Here is a 23,383-nt window from a genome sequence, read left to right as displayed (position 1 = left end):
GTCCCCCAGATGTCATAGGGGACATAAATAGTAAAAAAAAAAAAATTTTTTACAGAAAATACCCCAAAGCTTACGCCAACCAAAACAGTAGCCGTATGCGCCCTGTAATCTGAAACCATACATAGATATCAAAAAGTCCAAAACAAAAATGGAGGAACCCATTCCCATACTTTATTTTAGCCTAAATTTACTAATTTATTTAAAAAAAACAACTATAAGGCCCAATGCCCACGGACGCATTTCTGTTGTGTTCAGTAGGGGGGTTATTAATGGTAAATACTGTGATTGCGCACTGTTACTAGTGGGGTACCACAGGGGTTGGACTGTTAATAGATTTATACATGAGCTGGTAAAAGGATTGTGCAGTAAAATATCAATATTTGCAGATACAAAACTATGTAAAGTAATTAACACAAGAGGACAGAGTGCATTTGTAAATGGATCAGGGTAAGTTGGTGGCTTGGCCAGTAAAGTGCCAAATGAGGTTTCACATTAATAAGTGTAAAGTTCAGCACATGGGCAGAGGAAATACATGTCACCATTACATACTAAATGGGAAAGGCAAGTAAGGTAAATGGGAAACGACAGGGAAGGCAAGTAGAACGCTTACCTCCCCAGACTCAGCAGGTCACCTACTTTTAACCCATAAGCTCAGTCTATACGTAGGTGGCAGATTCCCTTTGATTTTTGTCTAGTTCCATGGGGCCAGAAGGGAGGTAAAGCTAGCAAATCTTCATTAGCCACTGGATAAAGAACCAAGTTCAGTTACACTAATAACCATTTGGACCTTCTGGTAAGGATGCATTCTACACCCTCGATAGCAACTTCTTTGGCCGAACCTGGCAGAATCTGTTTGGAGCAGATGTGTAATGCTGAGTTAACAAGGGATAGCTGACAGCTAAATGACTGCATGAGCGCTGATGTCACCACTAAGGTGGTCCGCGCTCGTGCAGAGCGTTTAGACAGGCAGATCACTGCTGACTATCATTGGCTTCTCGCTCAGTGCTTCGTATTCTATGTGATCTCAGCAATCCAGCAATGATTTTTAATAAAATGTGAAGAGTTGAGTCAGAAGCCATCGATCCAGCGGTGTGCTCTGTACGAGCGCTAAAGACGTTAGCGGTGACATTATTGCTTGCGCAGTCATTTAGATGACTGTCTTCCTGTCTAAATGGGTCATAACTACTTAATCATCTACTTTTTCTTCCGATCTAGATGAGTGGATCTTGACGTTAACCCTTTGCGTGTAATGCGTTTAGACTCAAGAAAAGAAAAATTTCATTAAGTAAAGGTCATCATTTTTGTCAGCCACCATCTCTAGGATAGAATCTTGATAAGACTCACGGCCGATTGCAGCTATTGCCCGCGGCTGTCAGCTGTAACAAACAGCTGACGCCAGTGCTGTATGAAGAGAGGTCGCCCAGCGACCTCTCTTCATACGTACCCCGACACTACAGGACATACCCTTACGTCCTTGGTCGTGAAGGGGTTAAATTGTGTTTTGGCTACAACCTTCCCAGGCTTACCTGCCTGCAGCAGCACGAATAAATAAATTCCCATTCGTATGTATAAGTAGTATGATTTATACTCCTACTCCGTATAGACCAAAGTAATAAAGGCACTGGGATAATGGATTCACAGGCTGCTGCTTCAGGGTTATTCATAGTTGAGGCCCTGGAAGCTTCAGGATCCACTGTACCCCCTTGGATGAATCACACTTGCTACCTCAGTCCCTCTGTATTGGTTCTTTAAGTTTTTCTAATCTGGCACAGTAGCTAGGGCCATTTCTGATATACTGAGCTCTGCATCTATCTTGGACAGCATCGACCAAGGTCCCGAGCCGGAGGTGCATTATAAGATGTGTGCATAGATACACTGAGACAGCTGAAAGTGAAAGCTGGCACCTCCATCTCTCCTTTACCTACCGTGCCCCTCAACCGCAGCTTGAAAAGCTTTAACCTCCTGGCAAATGTTCTCCGGCATTTTTATCTTCACTATGAAGCTGCATGGAAATTTCCAAGCACCTCATACCTGGGACCATCAGCAAACATAATGCAAGGAAAAACTACCCCCTGCCTCTAGGCCAGCACCTGGGACCTACAGGTTACTAAATCCAAGGACAGGGAACCACTGAGGAAAGGTTCAACCATTTATACTTACAAGTTTCCTGTCCTTGGAGACAGACCCTCTTCTCCTGGTGCTGCCATGGATGTTGTGGAAAAGAATACAGTAGAAGCCTTCACCCCCTCTGGTACCTGAATTAGCACATTTTTACCTTATTACAGAGCGTTCCTCAGAAGGAGTTACACATTTCATTGACTTTGACCTTCGATCTGTAGCCCTGGTTTTGTGGTGGAGGGGGAAATGAAGCACCAATGGCATTGGTCCCTTATAATAGTTTTGAACCAGGAGCTTGCTGGGATGATTTACAAAGCAAGAGGGGAAAGACGCCATTGTTGCTTTTTAGGATTAGTAACAGACAGGAAACTCTTGCTTTTCTTCTTAAACCTCCAGTTCTAATTTCTATTGAAATCTCTGCTCTTCTGTTTCAGACAAAAGGAAAGCGTAGGTTTCCATATAACACATTTTTCTATGTCTTTATCAGGCAATTACTTTAATATTTTGTCAGAGCTGGGACAAATCAAATCACCCGGCAAGGAACAGCACATTACTTTGCCTTTGAACACGCATGCCCACTCCAACATTTGAGCCAAAGGGCTCCTCAAGCAGAATTAGACAAGACCACTGGCTTTGGCATGTAATCTGAGAGCATCACCTGAGGCATCTGCAATTAAATCAACAGCTCTGGATGTTACAGATAGAATCTCATAGCTTTTCACTAGGGTTTTTGTTCTGAATATGAGCAAAATGACTCCAAACAAGAGTGAGTCCACAAAAAGTTCTCCCTCTCCATCTACCTCTGAAGCACTGTTCACACAGAAGCAGCAAAATGCGCAAATCTCTTCAATGGATTACTAGGAAAGGGTCTTCCAGATTTTTCCATTGAGTTACATACTTAACTATACCCTCAATATTTTGAATAACGAAGCGGACTCTACAGAAACTTCTTCAAGGCACTTAACTGTTTAGTGTATTATTGTATCTTGTCACCACCAGAAGTGTGGGTGGTGACAAGATACAGGCTGCTTGACAGCCTGAGCACGCCCCCAGTTTTTAATTGGCTGCAGGGCTGCCTCCCCCTGCTCAGACTCTCAGGTCCTGGCAATCACTTTGAGTGGCTTCCCTGGCGGCACAGTGGCTTCTTCTCCGGCAGCCTCCCTGCACTGGCAGCACATGGGTCCAGAGAGCGGCACAGCATCAGGGACTCGACAGCACCTCGCTGGGTGAGAGTGAGGAAAAGGGACAGGGAGGCTGGAGGGGAGCGGGGACACTGCAGTAAGACTGCACAGGACAGTGCTGGGTGACAGTGAGGAAGGGGGATACTGGGGGAAAGGCTGGAGGGTTAGAGGACAGTGCTGGGTGACAGTGAGGGAGAGCAGGGGGTCTGGAGTGGAGTTGAGGTTAGTCGCTCTTAGTGAGTGCCAGGACCTGAGAGCCCGAGCAAGGGGGAGGCAGCCCTGCAGCCAGTTAAAAACTGGGCCTGCCCAGGCCTGTATCTGGTCACCACCCACACTTCCGGTGGTGACACGATACAATACTACCACTGTATAGTACAATATAAAAATCCAGTAGTTTTTTCCATTACAAATACTGCACTCTTTGTCCTCAGTCTTGTGTTACTTTTAGGGATCTAGAAATGCCCTGATGAAATCTGGAGTTCCTTTTGTAAGTTCACAACTTTGCTTGTTAGGCTCCTCCCCACATTCTCACTCTTCAAGGAATGGGACAGATACGCCTATTGACATTGCGGATGCTCTGCCTCATTTCCAGCATGTCGTCATTTGCTCTATGTACACGCTGACGGCGTCCCGGCACATCTAGCCTTGAACCTTACGACATCTGGTCCAGGCCCACATTCTGTACACACAATAAGAGGATATTTGAAAAATTGAGAAAAAGACTTTATTTCCTTCTTTCGGAGCAAACTTTAAAACAATATATTCAAGTCTATACAGCTATTTCTTTAACAAATTTCAAAAGAGAAAAAAAAAGAAAAAACTAAAACAGTTCAGTTCCCGCTTTTCCCCCCACCCACCCCTATTGTTTAGCCCACGAGCTAATTAAATTGGGAAACAAATTTAAAAAAAAAAAACCCAAAGCTTAATATTTACAACACAAGAAGAAAGGGATCACATCCAGATATGTTGTCCAGTCGTCCCGCTTTAGAGCACTTTGTATCTTCCTTTGTTGGTTGGTTGGTAGGAATTTTGCTGCAAGAACAAACATTAAGTTAGTTACAATGTCAGAAAAAAAGTGCCTAATTAAATGCACAGAATCATTAACCTTTTAATGACTGCATGCTGTCTTTATAGCGGCTGATGCAGGTCCCACGTCTGTAGCAAGGTATTTTGGTGTTGCTGCTTAGGACGGCTTCTATCTTCTTATTTTTAGTCTACATGTGTGACCCATTAGTCACCCAGGTCCTGTATATAGGCACCCCCCGTCTGTGCAGTGTACAGTGTCCTGTACAGGCTTCACATGAACCCGCAGCGGCGCTGCAATGTTTACATGCAGCACTTAGGACAATGGACCTCAGAGGGAGTTAGGGGAAAAACCACAACTGAAACCACCCATTATTCATAATAAAGCCCCTTTTAAACAGCAGTGCACCCGCTGTGCATGGAGCCGCATCACAGTACTGGCGACAAAAGCTCAATTTTCAGGGTTCTTATTTTGCAGAGGCACACGAAAAAAAAAAACCTCACATAATTAGGGCTAAGCCTTCTTTTATTAAGAGTGTTCAGATGCATTTAACCCCTTAGTGACCAAGCCTGTTTGCGCCTTAATGACCAGGCCAAATTTTGCAAATCTGACATGTGTCACTTTAACATGGAAAAACACCAGAAAGGTTTTGCATATCCAAGCGATTCTGACATTGTTTTTTCGCCACATGTTGCTTTATTTAGGCGAAAAAAATAGACCGATAGAAATTGTGTTTATTTATTAAAAGCGCCAAAATTGGGAAAATTTTGAAAAAATCGTCATTTTTTCACATTTCCAACTGCAATATCTTAAATATGTGCAAACATAATATAGAAATTTTTGCTAAGATTTATATTTCCACCCGTTTACTTTATTTTGGGCGCACATTGGAAAAACTTTCGTTTTTTTTTTTACTATTTAGGAGACGTACAAATTTAACATTACTTTTTAGCATTTTGAGGAACACTTTGTTTTCCTATACCAAGCCGAGATTGGAAAGGCTCATGAGTGTCAGAATAATAGATACCCCCCCAAATGACCTCATTTTAAAAACTACACCCCTTAATGTATTCACTGAGGGGTGTCATGAGTATTTTGACCCCACAGTTTTTTTTCAGGAATTAATTCAATTTAGAGGAGAAAAAGTAAAATTTCATATTTTTGCAAATCTGTCATTTTAAAGACATATTTTTTTCCTATAGTTTACATGAAAATCAGGATTTACACCCCAAAATGGATACCCCTATTTCTCCCGTGTTCAGAAATATACCCATTGTGGCCCTATTGTTATATCTGAGTCCACAACGGGGCCCAAAATGAAAGGAGTAGTCAGTGTCTTTCAAAACAGAAATTTTGCTTGAAGTCCTTTTAGGCCCCATAGCACACATGTAGAGTTCTTGAGCGCCCAAAACCATAGAAAATCCCCACAAATGACCCCATTTTGAAAACTAGACCCCTTAAGGAATTTATCTAGGGGTGTACTGCATATTTTGACCCCACAGTTTTTGAATGAATTCAAACCAAGCAAAAGGAAAAAATTGTGATTTTCGTTTTTTCGGCAATTCTGTCATTTTAAAAACAGCTTTTTTTGTACAGCACACATATGAAGGAAGACTTGCACCCAAAAATGGATACCCCTGTTTGTCCCGTGTTCAGAGACATACCCATTGTGGCCCTAATCTTATGTCTGGATACACAACGGAGCCCAAAATGAAAGGAGCGACCGGTGGCTTTCGGAACACAAATTTTGCTTGAAGTCCTTTTAGGCCCCATTGCCCACTTGTAGAGTTCTTGAGCGCCCAAAACCATAGAGAACCCCCACAAATGACCCCATTTTGAAAACTAGACTCCTTAACGAATTTATCTAGGGGTGTACTGCGCATTTTGACCCCACAGTTTTTGAATAAATTCAAGCAAAGCAAAAGGAAAAAATTTGGATTTTTGTTTTTTTGGCAATTCTGTCATTTTAAAAACAGCTTTTTTTGTACAGCACACATATGAAGGAAGACTTACACCCCAAAATGGATACCCCTGTTTGTGCTGTTTTCAGAAATATACCCATTGTGGCCCTAATCTTATGTCCGCATGCACAACGGGGCCCAAAATAAAAGGAGTAAATCGGTGGCTTTCAGAACATAGATTTTGCTTGAAGTCCTTTTAGGCCCCATTGCCCACTTGTAGAGTTCTTGAGCGCCCAAAACCATATAGAACCCCCACAAATGACCCCATTTTGAAAACTAGACCCCTTAACGAATTTATCTAGGGATGTACTGCATATTTTGACCCCACAGTTTTTGAATAAATTCAAGCAAAGCAAAAGGAAAAAAATAGGATTTTCATTTTTTGGGCTATTGTGTCAATTTAAAAACAGTTTTTTTTGTACAGCACACATATAAATGAAGGCTTTCACCCCAAAATGGATACCCCTGTTTGTCCCGTGTTCAGAAACATACCCATTGTGGCCCTAATAGACTTACAGGACCCATGGCTAGGCCTACAATGAAAGGAATACCCGTTGGATTTCAGGGTACCACTGAATAAATTTCAGGCCCCATTGCCCACTTATAGAGCCATTGAGCGGCCAAAACTATAAAGAACCCCCTCAAATGACCCCATTTTGAAAACTAGACCCCTTAACGAATTCATCTAGGGGTGTACTGCGTATTTTGACCCCACAGTATTTGAATGAATCTAAGCAAAGCAGAAGGAAAAAGTTACGATTTTCAATTTTTTTGGCAATTTTTTCAATTTAAAAACGTTTTTTTTGTACAGCACACATAGGAATGAAGACGTTCACCCCAAAATGGATACCCCCGTTTGTCCCGAGTTCAGAAACATACCCATTGTGGCCCTAATCTACTTACAGGACGCATGGCAAGGCCTATAAAGGACGGAACACCTGTTGGATTTTAGGGCACAACTGAATAAATTCCAGGCCCCATTGCTTATTTGTACAGAATAAAGATTGACTCCCTAAAAATTCCCCCCCTCCCCCTCCACGCCCTTTTTGGCGTTCGCAAATCTTAGATAAAAGTAAAAATGTGAACTGTGTAGTATTTCCGAAGACAGGGGTAATTACGGAGGCTGGTTGGAATGGGCCCATGGGGCAATAAAACCGGGTATCCCCCCCCCCTCCTCTCATGCTTTTTGGGGGTATTTCGTGACCTCAGTGGCGGGTATGGGGTGTAAAAAGTGGCGTTCCGTGAGTCTCCGTAAGCTTGATGAGGTGCGGCGGTCTCACACAGAAGGCGCTCAACAAGGTGCTCCTGGAACTGCAGGAAGGCGAGCGTTCCCGGGGCTTCTTGTAAAATACGTATCACAGGTAGCGGTCTGAATAACGCCGGGCTCACGCGGGTGCAGGCGGAATCCGCTTGCGGAGGCCCACAGCGGATCCCATCTGTGAGCCCGGCTGTGACCCTGCGTACGGCTGCGTAATGTACTGCGCATAACTGCCTACTCACACAGGCGGTCATGCACAGTACACCTTTGTTTGTATTTCCCGCACCATCGCTTAGCGATGACGCGGGTACCCGCAGCCCGTATACAATGTAGTTGCGTATGGACTGCGGGTATATCCGCGACCATGGAGCACAATGGGCTCTATGTTGCCGATATCCGCAGTAAAATAGAACCTGCTGCGTTCTCTTTTCTGCGAGTGGATTACGCAATTCTGACCCGCTAATGTGAGCGGAATTGTGTAATCCAATGCGATTGATCTGCGTAATACCGCGGATCAGACGCATGCGGAATCCGTAATTCCTATCCGGTCATGTGAGACCGGCCTAAGGTAGATCGCTACCTTTTTATCACGTGACCGGGGGGGACCGCTCAACGAGGCCCCTGGTCACTGCTCCAGGCTCTCTGTGACCGTTGGTCGCTGGGAGCAAGGAGATTTTAAGTTTCCTGGGCTCCCTGACTCCTGCGCATGTGTCCGGCTTTTTGCCGGCAATCGCATGTGCAGAATCCTGGAAGGTCCACGGAGGAAGATCGCGTCGGGATTCAAATACGCAGGCCTCCGGTAAAAAGATTCATCTCCTCTCACCGATCGCATCAGTGAGGGGAGATGAAACTTCAAATTTTTTTTTTTACTTTTACGTGATCGCCATTATTGGATAATGGCGAACACGTGACCAGGAACCGCTCACCGCGGACCCCATTAAATCTCCATGCTCTTGGCTACGTTTTGTAGCCAGGAGCAGGGAGAATTTAAATTATCCTGGCAATCCACAGCTTTTGCGCATGCGCCCGCCATTTTGGCGACGGGCGCGTGTGCAGAAGCTGTGGTAAGGTCCGCGGATAAATCTGGGGGCCTTAGGTACGTACTTTCATCCTCCCTCACGGATCGGATATGATCCATGAGGGGAGATGAAACGTACGCTTTTTAAACTTTTAAAAACTTTTTTTTACTTTTTTTTTTTTTTACTTTTTTACACTTTTTTTTCACTTTACATGATCACTGTCATCCATTGGATGACAGTGATCATGTCCCCGGTATAATCTCTCTGCTCCTAGCTACACATGGCAGCCAGAAGCAGAGGGATTTTAAATTCCCCGGGGCTCGAGCCCGTCTGTGCACGCGCCCGATGTCAATCATCGGGCGCGCATGCGCAGACGGGGATTCGGGTCCCGGGACATCGGGACACCGCTGAGGACTGGGGGTGAGTATTTTCACCTCCCCTCATGGATCCGATCCATGAGGGGAGGTGAAACTGACTTTTTTTAAACTTTTTTTTAACTTTTTCGCGATCGCCGCTAACCATTGGATAACGGCGATCGCGGTACCGGGGACCACTCACCGCAGTCCCGGGGACCACTCACCGCAGTCCCCGCTGACATCTCCTGCCTCCCGGCTACCTACAGGAGCCGGGAGCCAGGAGATTTTAAATCTCCCGCGCCGCCGGGCCTTCTGCGCATGCGGCTGACGTAATGCCGCCTGGCGCGCATGCGCAGAAGACCGGCTTCGGGCCCCGGAGCGGCAGGAGAGCGGGGAGCAGCGTGCCAGACCTCGGTGAGAAATTTCAGCTGCTCCGATGGATCCGATCCATCGGAGCAGCTGAATCTTTAACTTTTATGTACTTTTATTTACTTTTTTTGCGATCGGCGCTATCCATTGCATAGCGCCGATCGCAATGCCGGGGGGGGGCTCCGAACAGCCCGGGATGACAGCTCCATGCTGTCAGCTACCTGCGGACACCGACAGCATGGAGCTGTCACGTCCACAGCCCGAGGGGCATTATTCTCTGCAGGAAGCATGTTTTTACGTCCTCAGAGAATAGAGCCCACTTCGGGAGGACGTAAAAACACTATGGGCTGGTCGTTAAGGGGTTAAACCACATACAAATAAGTTGGCATCGCCTAATTTGTTAGTTATTAAACAGCAATAATTTATGAACTCCCTTGTTTATATGGACTTTAATTGTCCAATATCTAAACTGGTATTTGCATCTCCGACATATATGGCACATCCATCTCTTTGGCATCCCTAGGACAGCCCCTCCAACAGCCCTTCTGCCCAAGTTAAGGCCCATTTACCCATAACGATTACCGCTCAGAATGAACACATTTAAGCGATAATTGTTCTGTGTAAATGCTCAGCACTTCCAATGGGAGGTGAAGCGGTGAGCGAGAAGCAGATGAGTCCTGTGGCAAGTCTTTCTGTTTGAATGCTCTGCGCGAGCGCTGACGACCTTAGCGGTGATGTCAGCACTCCTGCAGTCGTTTAAAAGACTCCTGGCCCGTGTACAAGGCCCATTACGCTGTTTCCACATCTTCAGTGTCACAAAAACAGAGACGCTCGCTGTGCTATGCTGTTTGAGTAGCTCCACTTCTATATATAGTGGAACTAGCGTAGAAATAGTGCTAAACAGCTACTTCGGCTGTTTGCATAATCGCGACCATCGGTGCACCGTTCAGGCGGCTATTACTATAAATATTAAACAGTTAAGTGTGCCACCAGTTTATTCTAGGATGCTTTTAGACGGAATGATAATCGTTCAAATGTAAACCACCGAACAATACTGAGGACTCTCGTAGAACAAGTAAACGGTGAATCTGCCTGTCTACACAGGCTGCAGGAGAGCCAACGAGCCGTTGGAGGTCACCCGTCTACTAGAATCGTCTCATCTAAAAGGAGCCTTACTACTTACCAGTCTGATGAGTTCTTCCTTGATAAGTCGGGTGATTTCTGCCTTCGCCTTTTGTACAGCCAATTCACTAGCACCTAGAGTGAACATACAAACAATTTATAAGATTCTCTATTGAAACTCTTTTTAACCCTTTCATGACATAATATAAAGCTACAGCTTGTGGTTGCTAGCAATGTATGCAGCGGGCTCGCTGCTGGCAAAGGCTGTGATCAGAGTCAGCTTCGATCTTGGCCATTTAACTACATAGATGCCACGGTTAATGCTGACCACTACATCTACGCAGTAAATGGGGGGGGGGGGCACGCGATCATGGTGTGTCAATAGGTTGACATGGCAACCCGGTGCCTAGTGGAGTACAATCAAAAGGTAACATAATGCAACACAGAAGTCCTACAGTATATGATAGAAGCTAATCAGGTAATGGCAAGTTCCAGTTCCCCAGTGGAACAAATAGCAAACAGAAATACAATGAAATCAGTGGGGAAAATTAATGTTTATTTCAGTTTTTATTCAGTTTTTCTGCTTCGAGAAACTGAATTACGACTGAAGCCCTAACAGATGTGAACTGTGCTTTATGTTTCAAAAGGTTTTATTGAATTTAAATGTACAGTTGGCAGCACTCTGCCGCAGTGCCCCCGCGCCGGGGCTATAGGAAGTTTGCAGTACAGAGATCTCGCATTTCAGATGAATGTGCATCAACAATACTGGGAGGGTGTTAGGGAAGGTGGAGGGGTAGGGGAAAGATTGAGGTTTCTTGGTAGTTTAGCGGTCTTGACAGCAGGGGTGGGGAGGTGGGGAGGCTGGGGAAGGGGAGGAGGGAAAAGGGGAACAATAAACATTAACAAAACAAGTATAGCCGATATACAGGGTACTGTTTTCAGATATATGTTCGTGATTAACGCCATCTCATTTCATCTTGTTTTTAGGGGGGTGGAGGAGCGGACCTCGATGTCCTCCATCCATTGTTATGTTGTGTAGTAATGGCCAAATGGAGTTGCGGGGTGGGACTGGGGTCTATTTTATTGTTTTTAAGGTGTGACCTTTCCATTTTTCGTCTACAATCTCACCACGTAGGTCAAGTTTGGTATGTTAATGTGTGTTATCCATGGATTCCACACTTTTTCAAACTGCTGGACCATGTCTTGTCGTATGGCGATAAGCCGCTCGTTTAGGAGGGTTTTGTTGATGCGGTTCTCCAGCTGCTCATAAGGAAGTGTCGGCTTGCGCCAATGCTGTGCTATGAGGATTCGTGCTGCCATTGTGATATATTGTAGAAGTTTAAAGGGGGCGTTACGCATTCCAGCTGGTCTGTTTCCCAAAAGGGTTGGGTCTAAGGGAGGTACCGCTCACTGTGGCTATAAGATAGGAGACTCTTTTCCTGAGTTCCTGCACCACTGGGCATGTCCACCAAATGTGGAGCTGTGAGCCGACCTCATTACATCCCCGAAAGCACTGGCTGGGTGACTCCAAATAGATTGCGTTTATTCTTTCTGGTACTAGGTATGCTCTATGCAACACCTTCAAGGATGTCTCTGTTAGGGAGACCTGCCAGCTGTTTTTGCGCAAGGTGTCTCAGCAATGGTGCCATCTCTCTAATGATAGGGATGAGTGTAGGTCAGATTCCCACTGTACCATGAAGGGGAGTTTGGAGTCTCGTAATGTTGTATTCAGCATGTTATAGAAGTGGGAAAGTGAACTGTGCTTTAGTGCGCTTTGAGGACTACATCTGTACCCGAGCTTTCAGATAACCTTTTTGAATTAGCCACTGTGTGTACATGAGAAATAACACTCTTTCTGGCCATTATATGTTTTATCTCCTGCATTCTTCCCCTGGGCAGGGTGTATATCGTATTCTCCATCTTCTCAGTACCGGTGAGAGGAGCCTCTGCTATGCTGTGCTCAGTGTTATATACCCTGCACACAGAGATCCTACTTTCTGAATGCCCATCACAGACACACACTGCCTCTGACATAAGCTCATCAGGCAGGAGCCTAGAGAACTATATAGCAGTGTATAAACAGCAGATCTCACCATTAGTTCTACAGCTCTCATGTAGGTGTCTTTCCCTACCCCTCTTCTCTGCAAATAGTTCAATGAGCACTGATGACTTAACACCCACTGTACTGTCCCAAGAACTAGCAGACAGTGGATGGCAAGGCAGGGGGAAGGAATAAGCACTTTAGAGGGATTTCTCAACACAAAAAGTCATTTTATGTAAATAGAGTGCATAGGAGTTTTACTAATTACCACATCGGCTAACATATAAAGCACAAGCTGTTTGAAAAATTACTGACCGTTTAAAAAGATAAGAACTTACTTTCAATGGCCAAATAAATCTTCCTTTCCCCCTCTTTGGGGTCTTTGCCAGGTTGGAAATAGGTGCCTCTAATAGTGATGGCTGCTTCGGAGTATTCACTGATCCTCTGGAGTGCTTCTTTTGAAGTTACTTTCCAACGTGCAGTCTGAAAAAAAAGATTCGTTAAACTTAAAAATGGTAATTTAAAATGTATTCGGTGCTTCAGATTCATACCACATAGCTATAAGTCGAGCTATGGAAAGGGCACAAGCCAGGAAGTGAACAGGATTAAGATGGAACTGAAGTCATTGCTAAAACAACCATTGGGGCTCCTGCACATGGGCGATTTTGCGCATGTTTTCGCTCGCATAAACTACTGACAACAGAACACATTGATTTCAATGGGCTACCACCTCACATTCAGCATTTTTGCACCCGCATTTCCGTGGGGTGAAAAAATAAACAACATGCTCCATTTTTGTGTGCATTTGCGCACCCAAGCCACCATAGAAGGTTATGGGGGAGCACAAACGCACACCCCATCCACATGAGTCACTACGATTTTGTGGCGTTAATTGATAACACCGGGGACAAAATAGGCTGCTGATCCGGTTCAAAACCAGCACAGGTATGTTCAGTGCCAATGTGAACGGGCCCAGCAGCACAAAAAAGTAAAGTAATCCAAAAAGTGCACAAGTTCTCCATCTTAAAAAGGGAAACAGTCAGCTTGTGCATGCTGTCCAAACTGCAAGCATCATGTAATAGAGCAGAAGGAGCTGAGTGTGTGTGTATATATATATATATATATATATATATATATATATATATATATATATATATATATATATATATATATATATATAACATTTTATTAGTTTAAGGGGAAAGAGTTGCAACACAGGAATCGCCTTAAAAAAGCCCTCCAAAGTAGCCAACTCGTGTATTTTGTTGAAGATTTACAGAAAATAGCACAATTTTATATGAAGCAAAAACAGGAACATAGCCTTAAAGGGAACCCATGACATTGATCTACAGTTCATAAAAAAGAATGTGACAGCATCCAGGGTGCAATTAAAAAAAAACATTCTTCCAATAATTACAGCAGCAACGTCTCATCCAGAAGGTCTTTGCTTGACAAAGATCTTGTGGTCAAAATGTTGCTTTTGTGATTCGTGGAAGAATAAAGACTTGTTAGTATTTGCACCCTGGATGCGGTTATATTTTCTTTTAAGATTCCAGATTGGATCCATGGATTCTGGTTCCAGGGGACTATGCACTATCAAAGAGCTCTGGATTGTGCTGCTGGCACTGCATTTATTACTTTATCATTGATCTATAGTTCAGTCAGAGAGAAAAAAAATTGTAAGTTTATTGGAATTCCTGCTCATTCTGTATTTGTGAGTCCTTTGCACAGTCTCATCAAGTAATTGACAGCAGCCTCTGTATGTACAGTTATATAGGAATGCCTGTCAATTCTTCAGTGAGACCGCCCACTGGACTCCTAAACCCCAAGAGAGTAGATTTAGATTACAATACTGAATCTTCTCCCACAAACTATATAAAGCCTGCTCCGCTTCGCCTGCTCCATAACAAGCTGCCTGCAGATCCAAATGTATTTTCAATTTGGCAAGATTCCTTTAAATCTTCAGAAACTATTTCTGCAGAATATGAACTGTTGCATGTCACATGAACGCACCTGAGGGAAGTCATTAATCTCCAGCTCCTCTTCATATCTCTTGAAGGACTCGTTGGCACCTGCTTCCTGTTTGTCCTCTTCCAGTTTCTCAACTGGGACATAATTGAGTTTGGCGTTGATCTTTTCGGCCAATTGTTCTGCAATAGTTTTTGCAGATACGGTTGGGGCCAATATGGTGCCTCCTCTGAGGATCGCATTAGTGGCCTGCTGCATCACATCCTAAAAAGACAACAGGAATATTCAGTAGAGCTAGGGACTATTTTGAGCTAATTCCCATAGTACTTGTCCATGTATGAACACAATTTTATTGTTACATATAGAACTTATCTGCATAAAAAGTTGACATACATTGATTTCCTTCTGCTGATTTGAAGCTACAGCCCACAACTGTATTCATAGTTCTGAAAGCAGAACTAAAGTGTACTTGCTGATCACACACACACACACGAAAGTTTGTGAACCCTTTGGAAATGTTCCCATTTCTGCTTAGTAGTAGTCTGATGTAATAGATGAGGAGAACCAAATCAAATCAGATGAGTCAAAAATATTAGACTTGGTCATTTCTTGAGGAAAATGATCCAATATCACATGTCTGTGTGTGGCAAAAGTATGTGAAACTTTCAGTATCTGGTGTGACCCCCCCCCCCCTCTTGTGCAGCAGTAACTGCATCTAAAGGTTTCTGGTAACTGCTGATTAGTCCTGCACATCCGCTTGTTATGTTGGTGGGTTTCCTCCCATGAACTGCTCGCTTCAGGTCCTTCCAAAATATTTCCATAGGAAGAAGGTCAGGACTTTGACTCTGTTATTCCAAAACTTTTAACTTTGTTCTTTAACCATTCTTTTGTTGAATGACTTGTGTGCTTTGGGTCGTTGTCTTGCTACATGACCCACATTCTCCTGAGATTTAGTTCACAGATATCCAGACATCTTCCTTTAGAATTTGTAGTACAATTCAGAATTCATTGTTCCATCAATGATGGCAAGCTGTCCTGGCCCAGATACAACAAAACAGTCCCAACCATGATACCACCACCACTGTGTCTCACAGATGCCATCAGGTTTTTATGCTGAAGTGCAGTGGTTTTCTTTCTACAAACATAACACTTCATTTAAAGGGGTTGTCCCGCGAAACAAAGTGGGTCTATACACTTCTGTATGGCCATATTAATGCACTTTGTAATATACATCGTGCATTAAATATGAGCCATACAGAAGTTATTCACTTACCTGCTCCGTTGCTGACGTCCTCGTCTCCATGGTGCCGTCTAATTTTCAGCGTCTAATCGCCCGATTAGACGCGCTTGCGCAGTCCGGTCTTCTCCGTGTTGAATGGGGCTGCTCGTGCTGGAGAGCGGCTCCTCGTAGCTCCGCCCCGTCACGTGTGCCGATTCCAGCCAATCAGGAGGCTGGAATCGGCAATGGACCGCACAGAAGACCTGCGGTCCACCGAGGGTGAAGATCCCGGCGGCCATCTTCGCAAGGTAAGTAAGAAGTCACCGGAGCGCGGGGATTCGGGTAAGTACTATCCGTTTTTTTTTTTTTCAACACATGCATCGGGTTTGTCTCGCGCCGAACGGGGGGGGCTATTGAAAAAAAAAAACAAACCCCGTTTTGGCGCGGGACAACCCCTTTAAGTCAAAAACCTCTATGTTGGTCTCATCCATCCAAAAAACATTGGTCCACCAGCCTTCCAAACTTGTCCATGTGATCTTTAGCAAACTACAGATGTACAGCAATGTACTTTGAGAGAGCAGCGTCTTTCTCCTTGCAATCCTGCCATGCACACCATTGTTGTTCAGTGTCCTCATGAACATTAGCTAATGTGAGAAAGGCCTTAAGTTGCTTACAGGATACATCGTGCATTAAATATGAGCCATACAGAAGTTATATACTCACCTTCCCTGCGCTGGCGTCCCCGTCTCCATGGTGCTGTCTAATTTCAGCGTCTAATCGCCCGATTAGACGCGCTTGCGCATAAGGGTCTTCTCCCTTCTGGTCGGTCCGGGCCCGAGCGGCATTTTAGCTCCACCCCCTTCTACGTGTCATCGCGTAGCTCCGCCCCGTCACGTGTGCCGATTCCAGCCAATCAGGAGGCTGGAATCAGCAATGGACCGCACAGAGCCCATGGTGCACCATGGGAGAAGACCCGCGGTGCATCATTGGGAAAGGACCGGCGGCCATCTTTAAAAGAAGAAAAGAAGATGCGCGAACTGGGAAGGAGGTAAGCGATTTTTTTTTTTTTAATTACAAACGGTATTGATTTTAACGGGGCAGAATGCGGGGGTGGGTTGAAAAAAAAAATTGCATTTCGCCGCGGGACAACCCCTTTAAGAAATGGTTTTGTAATCTTTTCTATCCCAAGAAACATCAACAACTCTTCTTCTGAGGTCCTCAGAAATGTCCTTTGTTCGTGCCACGATATAGATTCACACGTGTTGTAAAAATTAATTAAAAACAAAAATCACAGGTTGCCGAATCACCTCTATCATCACATTGGAAACATTTAACTCTAATTTCCTCTTCATATTATTTGCCAGTCCTAAAGATCCACATACTTTTGCCACACAGACATGTGATAATGGATAATTTTCCTCAATAAATGACCAAGTCTAACATTTTTGACTCATTTGATTTAATGCTTTTTATGTACTTTTCGGACTTGCGCAAAATTCTCATGTAATTTTAAGTTTCTGAAAGGTTTACAAACTTTCAAGCACAGCTTAAGTAACACACACATTACGTCATCCTTGCAACTGAAGCGAAGCAGACTATCCACACTGCGCTGTAGCTCAATGTGCGGTGATACCAGTACGTTTGGCACCTGACTGTTGAAGCCACCCATTAGTTGCAGTGGTCATATGCCCTCACTGTTCCTTCATATTTACAGTTTTTTCTTTTGTCCAAAAACCCCTTTAAACCTTATTGTATACTGGGGTTTGTTTGTAGCTTCTCTCTACTTCGTTATTGTCTGGTTCTCACAAGGACATAACTGTGTAATTTAGCGTTATCTATTTGTTTAACTAAAAAGCAGCATCTCCTATATGGAAAGACTGGTAAATCTTACACCCACCTGCGCTTCTGCACCCAGGTTCTTATTCACGCTGAGCTTTTTGGCCAACCGTTTGGCGATTTCCAACTTCTCGGCATTTCCTGCTGTGGGGGCCGTGGCATTCGATACAGCAGTTGATCCTCCCGTGCTACCTGCGGATCCAACACCACCAGCTGCTCCGCCCGGCACCCCGGGGCCCGCCATGTCTTTCACTCGCTTCTTAGAGTTAAACATACTTTCAATTTGCTCATCAATCTGAAATAACAAAAATGAATCAGCTTTTTTTCAAAGCAAGTTACAGGAAATAGAGAATGCATTCATAGACTACATGCATTACTAGGAGACGTTACACCCCACCTAACACTGAGCAGTTTGCATGTACCTCCAATTATACATTTAAATAGGAGCGATCCTTCAAGTTACAATACCCTCAGGCCACAATACTTTCACTGTTCAATGCTCCTTGGCCATTGTAGCTGGATACCACATTCAACATGCAATGCCACAGATAGATGCCAATCAGAGGCCGCAGTGCCCAGGTGCCGTTCTCCTGGCATATGCGCTCAGATGCGGAGAGAATGGCATCTGACCGCGGCAGCCTCCGATTTGGTGAAGACAGGACAGATTATCAGCCAGACAGCTTTTAGCAGTATTTTAGAGTGAGTGAACAATTTAGCAGGGAGGGGTGGAGGAAAGTAGCATTTTCTTCTATTTGCCTGTACTGTTGATTGATTTATAGTTTGTTAAACCATTTGTGTGTGTGTGTGTGTGTGTGTGTGTGTGTGTGTGTGTGTATTATATACGCACACGCACACACACGCTCCTTATTTCAGTCGTACTAAAAAAAGGACAGATCTAGGCAAACAATTTCAAAAAACTGCCCCCACAATACTTAAATAACTCGGAGGTGCATACTACTGTAAGTAACCATGTCAAAAGCACTACAGAATAAAGGGCAAATTTGAATTGCGGGGCACCCACGCGGACAATCTGCAGTTCAAGCCGCCCATAGGAAGACGTGGGCGTCTGCAGTGGAATTAAAGCATGTAGATTTGTTTTGCAGCCCTTTTGGTCCGGAAAACAAATCGCAGCATGCTCCATTTTGCTGCGGTTCCAGCACGGACGGCTTACATTCAAGTCAATGGAAGCCATCTGATCCGCAGCACGTCTGCAATTCAATTGCAGATGGGCCGTGGATTCCGCTTGAAAGCAGGAGATTAAAAAAAATAAAATAAAATCTCTACTATGCAAGTGCGACAGCCACACAGCTGCAGTGAAGATCCGGACAGGTAACCAGTGTCCTCGGCCGCGGGCAGGGTCGGATTCTGCTGCAGGCTCCCCCGTGCGGAATCTGACCCGCCCGTAGACATGAGGCCTAAAAGCATCACCGCAGTGAAAATGTGAGACATGACCTGCAGTAGCAGCAGCTCATACACACTGAGAATGTACTTAGCCGTAAATGGTTTTCCCATCCACCAGCATTGGCAATGTGCTATAAACTACCAACTGCAGGTCTAGTTCACTAGGAAGACACTTAGTGTATCCAGAAGCATGTCCAGTGTCTTCTCCACATACATGTTTGAGGTGTATGCAGTCAGCACTACTTTTAATACAAAGCACTTTTTAATTTACTCTTTTTTCTAAGACCAATTGATGACACATTATGACATGCCGCTGCATATGTTGGGGCTCTACAGTCAGCATGGAGGCCTGGAGAGCTTCCAAGCACTTACACTGGGGGAAAATAAGTCAATGATAATGGCACCAAAAACACCAATACTGAGAGAAGGATACCAACAATGTGAGACACAAACTCACATCTTAAGCCATTCCAGTAATATACATACCATTGCCTACATCTGCAGCACATGCAATGTGCATTATTGTACGGCTTATATAGAGTGGACACTTACATCAAGAGCAGTGTCCTCATCGTCTGAATCTTGGAGGCCAAGTGCCGCCTTCTGCAGCTTTTTCCTCTCATTCGCCAAAGCGTGCTCCGTTTCATCAAACTTAAATCCTTTACCAGAAAATCCACTAGTTTTCTTAATCACTTTACCTTCCTGATGAAATAAATAAATGAAAAACAAATTAAGCAATTACACGGGTACAAAAGCGGCATGTGGTGTTGAGGGACGGTGACCCAGAACTGTCAGACTAATGATTGCAGGGTGCCGAGAAGTGGGGCCACCAGCAATTATTTATCTACCTCCTATTCTGTCAATAAAGGTTCTTTGCAGGAATACCCCTTTAACTCTGAGATATTCATTTTGTTTCAATATAAACTGGACACAGATTGAGAAATGGGAAGACGATCAGACATGTCAAAGACATCAAATCCATGTGTAATCATTGTAAATAGTGTCATGTAGAGCGTGCCATTGCAGATTAACAATAGCTTATATGCAAACATAAGAACAGCTGGCCACCAGAAATTCACAAAGTAATTATAATTACATGTGCGAAGTAACAGTTTACTATAATTACATATACATACATGAGCATTATAACAAAAATTATGACTTACAGCTTTTTGTTGCTCCTTGAACTCAGACCACAAATTCTCTAATTCGGGAGGAATTGCAGTCCCTGAAAGCTCCAGAGCCTTGATTATATCCCCGGCATACCGAGCTTGATCCTCTGTGATAAAAGTAAAGGCAAATCCCTACAAAATAAATGTACCTAGTCATTCTAAATCATCACAGCAAGACAAGTGCTATTTGGTGTCCTTACGCCGTCAGCCTCCTTGCAGTCTTTACTACAGCCCTGCACTAGAATGTCAAGTGGGGACATGAAAGCCTGTGACCCTGTAGGTCAGATGAGTTGTCAGGGCCGGCCTAGTAAACTACCCACAATCCTGTGCAAAATACATTGTAGGCCTGGCCTTAAAATCCACAGAATGATGCAAAATATAATGCATTTGGTTGCAGCTTTTTTCACATATCACACGCTTTGCATTTCAACATAAGAAATCCATGACAAACAGGTAGTTTTTGTCTGACAATGCTTGTGAATAGGGTCTGATCAACTGCATTTACAAAAGTAATTGCAGTTATATTTGTAGATTATTTCTACATTGAGGCATATATGGGGTTATTCGGGCATATAGTAATCTGTAAAACCTTGCAGTATAACAGATTACATACTCTCCTACCGCTGCCGTCTCTCCAGCCTCCAATGCTCTTCACTACCGGGAGCCGGTGATGACGTCCCCAACAAAAGAGCCATGTGACTGCTGCAGCCACCAGTCTGCCTTCAGCTGGGGAATAGCTGCGGCGCTCATGTCACCCAGTGTCAGCTTGTCATCACTCCCTTACCACAAGTGAAATTCAGCAGAGACCGTAGCACTAGAGACACAGCGGGGGAAAGCGGAAGGGTGAGCATGTCATCTTATTTTAATACTGCCCACTGAGCCAGCTTTTACAAAATGCCATGTCCACAGAAAATTTGATGAGGAAAACAAATCTGTGCTTAAACGTGATTTACCTTTATAGCACAGATTTGTATTCCACATCAGAATCCTCAGACGTAGGGCGAATGCCCACGGCATGATTTGTCACGTTTTACGCGGCGGAAATCTGCGGCACTACCCCTGAGCTAATTAGGTTCTACTGAAGCTAGTAGCTCAATGTTCACGCTGTGGAGTCCCGCAGCGTGAAAGAAAACGCAGCATGCTCCATTTGCCGAGGGAATACGCGCGTCCGGCTTCCATTGTAGTCAATGAAAGCCGTCCGTCACGCAATACTTCCGCTGAAGCACAGCTGAAGTATCAATGAATACGCGTCATCCCGCACAGCCGGTGCGTCACGCGCTGTACTGCGCATGCGTGCCGGCCCACCAGACGGGACACGTACAGCGGATCCGGAGTGGTGAGTTTTGGGAAGGGGGGGGGGGGGTGCACCGTGGCAGACTCCGCTGCTATATTCTGCTGGCGGAGTCAGTCAAGGCCGTTGGCATGAGGCCTTATACTTATTCTTGTTATATATTGCAACTTATAAAGCTCAATGCTTTTTTTTATTTTGTAATTACTGACTATTCTTTTTCGGGGACGATGTAAAGTTGCAAAATAAATAAAATTACTAGCATTTTGTAAACACGGATACAGTTTCTGTAATTGTCCACGTGTGGACCACAGCCTGGATGCACTTTAGTTACTGACCTTATTACCAGCTCTGCCTGTGCGCCCTGCTCTGTGCACATAATCTTCATAGTGATTTGGACATGAATAATTAATCACCAATATCAGATGCTTGACATCCAGTCCGCGAGCTGCCACAGACGTGGCCACCAGCAACCTGCATACACCATTTTTAAAGTCACTGATGATGCTATCCCTGTCATATTGATCAATGCCTAAAGGGAATGGAGAAAAAAAATTACTGCATAAAAACTGACACAATCTGACTTTAAGGTCTAAGATATTTCGGCTTTTACAGTGAATGTCCACCGGCCAACGCCATTTCATTCTTAAGCCCGTATTACGTGCTGGTTCCCTTAATAGATCTCTATATGGGTTGTAGCTTTGTTTCTGTGAATTCTCTGCCATCTTTCACACACATAAAACGTTTTGTAATAAACTTCAGATTAGTGAACCCCCGACAGGGAAAACTTACTGCATATCAGTTTATTATTATTTTATTTATTTCCTGCAAATGAAGGACTAGAAGTCTCCTTTCTGCTGGATCCACTTCTGGCTTTAGCACAAAAAACCCAATCAAAAACTGCCGTGATGTTTATTAAAAAAAAAAAAAAGCAAAAACCCAAGCCGCTGTATGAGACACCACTCTTAAGGCCCATTAAGACACATTATCGCTCAAAAGATGTCTTTTGAGGGATTTGAGCAATAAACGTTGTGTCATTTACAGCGCAAGATGATCGCTCAAGATGACCAATCACCTTGCGCTGCGAACGGAGGATGCAGAAGACAAGCGGGGTGTCCACGCTTGTCTTCTGCATCCTGCTGTCTTCTGCACGGAGCGCCCACTCTTCTGCACCACTCTGTTCTTTATACCGAGCCTGTGATCAGGGAGTGGGATACAGCTAAAACAATAGTATCAGCTGTATCCCACTGTGAATCCCTGATAAGGCTCATGGTCGTCCTTCAGCACGCTGAAAGATCAGCTTAACGAAAACTGCACGATGTCAGTGCAGTTACACACAACGATTATCGCTCAAAAGATGGATTTTGAGTGAATTTTGAGTCTAAATGGACCTTTACTGACTTTATTTAGAGCTGTATGAATTCTGATAATGTAAACTCCCTAAATAGTAGCTGAAGAGTAGAATTGTTTTTCTCTAGGACTATGTTATGGGAAGGAGGGAATTCGGAGCTCTAACAAAAAGACAGATCGAAGGGCCCAATAAAATGTAGCATGAAATTAAATTAGCCCATTTGGTGGACTTTGAAACAACCCATTTCATTTGAAGGGGGTTTTCCAGGAGCAAAGCTATTGGTGCCCTTTCTACTCCATTTGTACTTGCTAAAACCAATAAACAGGTTGAACATAAGAATAGGAGCAGCTAATTGGGTGAGGGGTCTCACACAAGGGATTTTATGAGATTTGCCATAGATGGAGAAGGAATTGTTATTTTTCATTTTATGAACCACAGTCTGAGTGTAAACTTATGGTGCAATTAAAAAAACTGCTGCGCAGGTCACCTTATTGTACTTAAAGCAAACCTGCAGTCTTGGACAAACAAAGATGGCTGCACCCCTTCTCTGACTACCTGATGCACACTGTGCATTAGTATGCCAGTTAGAACACTAACACTACACGTCGCTTATCTGGGCAGCAATAACCATTTAATGCATGTAGGCTCCCAAACTAAAGATGCAAACTATTGTACAATGTGCATCATGTAGGTCCCCAG

The 23,383-nt window shown here is 44.1% G+C and overlaps 1 protein-coding gene across 1 annotated transcript in view; it reads right to left on the bottom strand.

Annotated features, from left to right (window-relative positions):
- Positions 1-4,009: 4,009 nt before the first annotated feature.
- DDX46 (DEAD-box helicase 46) overlaps positions 4,010-23,383 on the bottom strand; it is a 49,460-nt gene continuing 30,086 nt past the window's right edge. The window contains exons 16-23 of the mRNA XM_066591055.1: positions 21,672-21,865; positions 20,040-20,177; positions 19,426-19,575; positions 17,534-17,767; positions 14,463-14,681; positions 12,788-12,932; positions 10,470-10,543; positions 4,010-4,331 (exon numbers count right to left, since the gene is read on the bottom strand). Of these exons, the coding sequence (XP_066447152.1) occupies positions 4,284-4,331; positions 10,470-10,543; positions 12,788-12,932; positions 14,463-14,681; positions 17,534-17,767; positions 19,426-19,575; positions 20,040-20,177; positions 21,672-21,865 (1,202 nt within the window). The 3' untranslated portion in view covers positions 4,010-4,283. The remainder of the gene's footprint in view (positions 4,332-10,469; positions 10,544-12,787; positions 12,933-14,462; positions 14,682-17,533; positions 17,768-19,425; positions 19,576-20,039; positions 20,178-21,671; positions 21,866-23,383) is intronic.

This window comes from Eleutherodactylus coqui, chromosome 2 (assembly GCF_035609145.1).
Source record: "Eleutherodactylus coqui strain aEleCoq1 chromosome 2, aEleCoq1.hap1, whole genome shotgun sequence".
NCBI classification, from domain to species: domain Eukaryota; kingdom Metazoa; phylum Chordata; class Amphibia; order Anura; family Eleutherodactylidae; genus Eleutherodactylus; species Eleutherodactylus coqui.
The sequence above is the reverse complement of the archived record's forward strand: the minus strand, read 5'-3'. Positions and strand labels throughout refer to the sequence as shown.